At 40.4% G+C, this 7270-nt stretch overlaps 1 protein-coding gene across 1 annotated transcript; it reads left to right on the top strand.

Annotated features, from left to right (window-relative positions):
- The first annotated feature begins 1280 nt into the window (after positions 1-1280).
- LOC306791958 (annexin A1-like) lies at positions 1281-7176 on the top strand. The gene is made up of 12 exons (XM_079288890.1): positions 1281-1318; positions 1410-1528; positions 1897-2002; positions 2252-2346; positions 3110-3223; positions 3455-3545; positions 3803-3939; positions 4433-4526; positions 5048-5143; positions 6123-6181; positions 6730-6852; positions 6994-7176. Exons 2-12 carry the CDS (start codon positions 1457-1459, stop codon positions 7048-7050), a joined length of 1044 nt encoding a protein of 347 aa, XP_079145016.1. The 5' UTR covers positions 1281-1318; positions 1410-1456; the 3' UTR covers positions 7051-7176.
- Positions 7177-7270: the final 94 nt, after the last annotated feature.

The following is a 7270-nucleotide window of genomic DNA, read 5'->3' as shown; positions in this document are numbered from 1 at the left end:
GACAACTAAATAACTGCGTAGAAGCTCTCTGTGTACATTGTATAGCTAGTTCCAGTAAAATAGGAAATTGAATGGAAATGCTGACAACCATTAAACACAGAATCTTGGCTTTGGGACAAGCACAACAGCACAAAAATAATACTCTGAGGTGTTTCGATGAATGAAATAATAGATTTCATCGCGTCCACTTTTGTAGATTATTTTCATATATCCAGACAACTCATTGTGTATTTTTGCTTTCATATGCAATACTCACAGAAACATGTTATTGTGTGGTGATGTCTGTGCTCGGGCTTTTTGGTTTTCTCTCACATTTACTCTGACTTTGTAATTCATGGTATGACTCTGACTTTGAATAAAGTTTAAAAACTTTGAATAGCATCTTTTATCCTACTTTAGATATATATATATATATATCTATATATATATATATATATATATATATAAATGTTTATAAAAATGATATATATATATATATAATCCAGAAGGACATGTTGCGATGCAGGAGAACCAGGAACATCTTTCTTTTCTTTTTTTTATTGCACGCATTCTTCTTTCTTGTCAAAACCTAAAAACAACCACATTACCCACAATGCAACGTGCCCACCGACAGTTCGGTTGGACACTCAAGCTCCCTCAGAGATGAGGAGCGGGCTGCAGAGGTCTGGTGAGCTCACTTCTTTTTAACTCCTCACCCCAAGATATGTTTTTACTTTCAAACTTGAAGTCTTCTTCCCCAGCCAACATTGACTCAAGTGACATCACTTGAGGGAATTCATCAGAGAGCACAGAGAAAAGGCTTTATATTATTTGTTTCACGTCTGTTTACAGGTGAAACATCAGTTGAGTTCCCTTCCAGCAGTATCAGCTCAAGAGAATATGTGGAACATCAGGTTCAGTCATGTAATTGTGCAAGACCAACAATGCGGAGTCTCAGGTCAGTATTTAGGAGTGTTTTCTTCACCAGCTCCTTTAAAATATGTGCTACAGTCAACTTTATCACTGCCCCCTCCATATGTGTGTGTGTGTGTGTGTGTGATTGATATGTTGTTTGATTAAAGGGTGAAGTGCCAGAAATGTACAAGTCCGTACAGAAGAGTCACCGAACGTGTCAGAAGCGACCGAACCTCTGTCACCTCGCAGGAATGCTGTCTTTGGGAGGTGGCAGACGATTGGCCGATCCTTAGCAGGTGAAAATGAACCTGTCTGAAAGTCATCTGCACAGAGATGGGTGGAGCCACTGCAGAAAGAGTTAAATACTGAGACCAACACCTGAGATCTTCAAACTGGAGCGTGAAGACCGTCTGCAGTAGCACAGGTGAGTTTTTCTTTTATGTTTCAATATGAAATATTTAAATCAACTTTTAATTCTTTATTTTTCTTCCTTGTTTCCTTTTTTCCCTTGACAGAAATCGGTTTTTTTTGTTTCTGGTTAAAACTTTACAGCCAAGCAAACATGTCCTTCTTCACTAAATTCTTCAAAGATGTCATCCGTAAAAGAACAGACCCCGAAGATGACACCGATAATGTGAGTATCAGATCACCAAAGAGCAACTCCTCATGAGGAGAATACACCTGTTGTTGGCTAACCGCAGTTTAGTTTGGGTTTACGGTGCTCCAGTTTTTAATTCTGCAATTCAAATCAACATTTAAATGTTGCAGATATGTGAAAGTTAATGAGAATCTTCGGTGCTTGAACTTGAGTATTTGGATTCACGATGAACGTTATTGTTTTTCACATGAAATGACTTACGGTACTCTCTGTAGCTCTGTGAAGCCTGCCTACTGAATCAAAAATCATCTTCAAAACTGAAAATAATCTACAGCTTTGAATTCCTGGTGGTTTGCAACTTCCATGAGTGAGTGAAACATTTGTATTTATGTCTGTTGTTCTAGGTGAAGGGTAAACCCAAACCCAAGTATTATGGAACAGTCGCCCAGTATCCCAACTTCAATGCCAGCCGAGATGCCTCCACTCTTCAGAGCGCCATTGAAAGTAAAGGTGTGTGTGCTCACGTTATCTTAAGAGTGTTCTCATGCTTTTAAGGTTTTGTTAGATGTTTTTGCAGATGGTGTTTTGCGACGGGAAAAAACATTTTTCACTCAAGTCAAGCTGCTCCTCTGCTTTCCATCATTTTAATGAACCTGGGAGTTTTTTAAAGACCTAAATATTCTCCCAGGACTTCCACATGTCTGTCTTAGAGGCTGTGCTTTGAAGAAAGTAAGCTAAAGTAGAACCTGTCCCTCACAGAAGTGGACGAGGATGTGATCATTGCCATCCTGGTGAAGAGAAACAGCGAGCAGAGACAGAAGATCAAAGTAGTTTATGAAGCGTCCACTGGGAAGGTGAGTGATTAATTTCTCATGAAGACAGAGTCGGGTTTGGTCAAATGAATATAACAGCAACAAGCTGAACACAAGTCGGGAAAAATAGTGACACATGAGATGTCCAGCAAACCTCCCCCTGACCTCGCAATGTAAAGTGTTTTCAGCTCTCAGGGATTTGCAAAACAAATGAGGTCAAATGTCACGGCAACAAGTCATTCTCTCCAGATCCACTGCATTCAAATTAAAGCTCACTTTGCAGTCCTTATTTTCTCTCATATCAACCCACTTGGCTTACGTTGTATGACTTGTTTACCTGTTTTATTTTGGTCTCCTTATTTCCACCTAAAGAAAGATTATTTCGCTTTTGAAAGTGAATTCAATACACTCGAGGGCTTTGCTGCTACAACTTTGCTTTGTCTGGTACGACCAGTGTCATCGAGGCTAAATAGCAAACTTTAAACAGTTAATAATGTGTTACTGACATTGCTGAGTCAGTTTTCTGACAAGTGTCCATTTGTGCTATTGTTGCAATATGTTATATTATGTCAGAGATGACCATTTTAATTGGTCACAATCAGGTTTAAACAGAACCATTTAACTGGTTTTGGCACAAAAGTACACAGGCACACCTCACCAGAAACATGTTTGTTGTGTTCTGCTCGTGGTACTCTTCAGCTCGCTGACGTTTTCAAAGCAAGTCGGAGTCCGTTTTGAAATGCCATGATTACATGAACGAGAGGTACCCTCATGCTGCCATGCTGCTGTTCCCTGTGTCTTGCAGAGGCTGGATAAAGATCTGGAGTCTGTTCTCAGGTCAGATTTAGAGGACGTATCTCTGGCCCTGCTCATGGATCCCATTCACTTTGATGCCTACCTGCTCAGGAAGGCCACAAAGGTAACTCAGCGGTTTATGTACTATCACTGTCGTCAATTATCTCCAAATCTCACTCTCGAAGTTACTTTTCATTTCAGTCGTTTAGCTTAGCTGTATCTGGCATTTGTTGGCAATATGTATAATGCTTGTATACCACTTATGTTGTTATTGTGTTTACAGAGTCCAATAAAACAAATGTATCCTTGAATGTTTTGAATTCAGTCACACTCAGCATTCGCTCTTTTCTAACAGGGTTTCGGCACACATGAAGACATCCTGGTGGAGATTCTGGCTACAAGATCAAACCAGAAGATACGAGAGATCAAGAGGGTCTTCAAGGAAGGTTTGGATGGATTCAATGCAGCTACTTTATTTGTTTTCGTGAACATGCTGAGCTCCTCAAAGGTTTTCACATTAAACGTAACGTCTTCGGTATTTTACCTGACACTCTTTAGTGTGTCTGGTGCAGCCAGCGGTAAAACAACACTGAATTCTTCGACCGTGCAGCACTGTAGGACTGTAACCACCACATACTATTTGTCCCAAATATGTTATTGCAAAGTCTGTTGTCTTTGTGCTGAAATGCTCTTTGTCCCTCAGAGTACGAAACAGACCTGGAGAAAGTTATTGAGGATGAAACCAGCGGTGACTTCACCTCGGCCCTTCTGGCCATGTTGGAAGCAAACAAAGACGAGGGCAAGGAAGTCGACAACAATCTGGCCCGGAAGGACGCAGAGGTAAAATCTACTTTAAACTGTTCAAAAACATTCAGTGTGTCAGCAAATCCTCATTTTAACATAAGACTCTGTCATTTCCTGAAACAGCTGACAGCTGTAGTTTTTATCACATGTCACTCAGCAGAAGACAATTTTATACGATACTTGTTCGGGACTATTTTCAGCTGTGGATTAATACACATTTGGCGCTCTAGTGAGTATTTCCAGCAGCAAGACCGAGTATGTAGAGTTGATTCAAAACAACATTGTGTGTGTTCATGGTTATGAAGGGACATGTCACCCAGGGCTACAGTGTGGCTCATTGATGTGTCTTTAACAACAACGTGGCTCTATGGCACGGAAGACAACGATCAGGCTTTGATGCACACAATACTTGTAGGATCAATTGTTGACAATAAGAAACGTACAGTTAATCATCGGACTTGTCCTTTAATGTAAACGTTTTGCAGAGAACATTATCGTGTAATGGCGTGTTGCTGTTTTCTACCCGTAGATTCTGTTTGAGGCAGGTGAGAATACCAAAGGAATCAATATTTCTGCCTTCATCGACATCCTGACCAAGAGGAACGCGAAGCAGCTCGCAAAGAGTGAGTGCTTGAAATGTCTGAATGCTTTAGCTGTGGTTGAATCTGCCAAAACCTTTATTTCAAAGAGTACACACAAACACACCTGGAAAAACAGGTGGAACCACACTCTGTGAGGTAACAGGTGGAACACACCCAGCAGAGGAGGAACAATACGGAGCAAAGTAGGCTAATAATTCTTTGTTAAACGATCTTTATCATCCACGGAGTCCACGGTTCACTCATTTGAAGGAAAAACAGAAACAGTTGTTTAGATTTATGTATCAAGTGAAGGTTTATTTAAGCACGCATACTCTTTCCACATGACGATGCTCCATAGTTCAGATGAATGCTTGTTTAGAGTATCAATTATGGCAGTTCATGTCTAAAGATCCAGTCAAACCAGCTGAAGACTGTTTTTTTTAAATGACAGAGATGTTTGCGGTACACGCAATGATCCCATACCTTGACTAAAAGTTTGCTTTCTGTCCGAGAAGTAGCCCATTTACCCATAAATACCTGTTGTTTGTCTGTTTACCTGTTAGTGTTCCAGCACTACGCCACCGTCAGTGACGTCACATTGCCTAAAGCCCTGGACATGGAGCTGAAGGGAGACATTGAGGACTGTCTCATTGACATTGGTATGGAGGGTTTGATTTGATCACATTTGGTTTCACTTTTTATGATTGAGGAGTTCTCTTGTTCAGGATTTAGCAACATAAGATACATATAAAAGTTGTGGGTTGTTTGCTTCTGCTGCCAGTGTCAGGCCACTGTCAATCAAATCTGTACACCCACACACTCTCTAAGAAGCAGATAAGCTGAGCTTTCGAGTGTTAATCTCTTAATAAATGATAAATATGGAAGTTTTTTCCCAAACTTTAACTGTGATTGTTGCAAATGTCGTAATATTTATGTACAGGAACACCATGTTGTCATGGGCTCTAAAGCACTTATTTTGTCACAAGCAGTGTTGCTCCACTGATGTTTATATGGAGAAGTTGTTAACAAGAACACGATGCGATGTTCATCCACATTATAGCCAACAATAGAAAAACAACGTTTTATTCAGGGCCAAAAATGAAGCGTTTGTTCTGAAGGTGGAGCTGGAAGAATGTATTATCTGGGGAGTAGGCACATGCTCAGAAATGTAAGGGAAGCTTGCGCATAAGACTTTGATATTTCTTGTGTACATGTGAAAAAAGTTGGCGTCATTGGGACTCTGGGTTGGACTCTGTAAATCTTGATGAGCATAGTTTTACTGTTCACTGTTTACTCAGTCATGTAACATGTGGTATCCAGAGAGAAAACACTGGAGGGAGGGTGTTAAGAAAAGAACCAGAACAAACGAAGGCACTGCAAAAAAACATGAAATGAACAAACAAAGCATCTTTTTTCCATCTGAAGCACAAGTGAAGAGAAGTGCATGAAACGAACACAGGACAGACCCAATGCTTATGATACTAACTGCACATCCCAGTCTCCAGCGTGGGGCACATCATGACCTCACACGCGAAACATCATGAAAGCAAATAAAGAAACACTGTGAGCTGTCAGACACAGCAGCGACTGCACGCTGCATATTTTCACTGGGAATGTTTGTGTCTTTTTCACGTTTAGTGAAATGTTCCTGGAACACACCCGCTTTCTTCGCAGAGAAGCTCCATCTGGCTATGAAGGTGTGTGTGGATATGTCCGTCTCTTTCTCACCACATGTCAGAGTACATGTGTGTGTGTGTGTGTGTTTCTTTTTCCTCAGACATTCTGTGCTGAACGCAGTTTTCATTTAAAGTTTTGCTTGTGTCGTTTGGATGAAGTCTTAATTGTCGTGTTTGTGTTTTTCTTTGAAATGCCTGCTTCGGAATTTATTTGAAATCAGGCAACAATTGAAAGGTCCACCACAATATGCTGCATTCCCATACAAATAGTATGTGAAATGTGACTTTGCAAATCATAAATGAGCTTGTAAATATATCCCTGTTGTAACATTTGTTACTCTCAAATGTTAGATTTTGGAGGTCTGGTCACCATAAATATTGTCAACCTCTGGAAAACACTGGTTATGCAAACAATCAATACACAGATGTAGTACGTAGCAATGGTACATAACCCAATATATCATAAACAGATTAAATATGAATCCACAGTGTGTAGTGAACCTGCAGAGTAAGGCGATTTGCATGCTCTCTACCTGTTCAGCGGACAAACCTTTGCTCCGTTCCCACAGGGCCACGGCACATGTGATGACACACTGATCAGGGTGCTGGTGAGCCGCTCTGAGGTCGACCTGAAGAAGATTGTGGAGGAATACAGGGCCATGTATGATTTCAGTTTACAGGAGGACATACTGGTAAGATGACATACCTTTGAAATATTAGAATTTTCCTGAATGGCTGCTTTTACGTTCTGTTTTTCACTCAGACAGTCCAGAAACAAATTGACGATATATCAGAGTATGTCTGCTGATCACATCTTTGTCTCTGTTTTACAGAAAGACACTAAAGGACATTATGAGAAAATCCTGCTTCAACTGTGTGGACCTCACTGAAATTATGTTGAAACCACTTGTCTGGAAGTGGAGCCCAGCTTGTCCATTGGATGCCACTGAAATCTCACGTCTTTTAAAATGATTATGAATAACGTCTGTGTAATTGATTGAGTTGATGTAATCCAACCAGCAATAAAAAACATCTCATCCACTTCCTGTCTGTTGTTTGCTGTTTCTCTTTTTGCTTTCAAGTGTTGTTTGTCAGTTGTGTTGTCTGTTT

Source organism: Melanostigma gelatinosum (assembly GCF_949748355.1).
Source record: "Melanostigma gelatinosum genome assembly, chromosome: 18".
Lineage (NCBI taxonomy): Eukaryota > Metazoa > Chordata > Actinopteri > Perciformes > Zoarcidae > Melanostigma > Melanostigma gelatinosum.
Note: the sequence above shows the minus strand (reverse complement) of the source record. Positions and strands in the feature narration are given on the sequence as shown.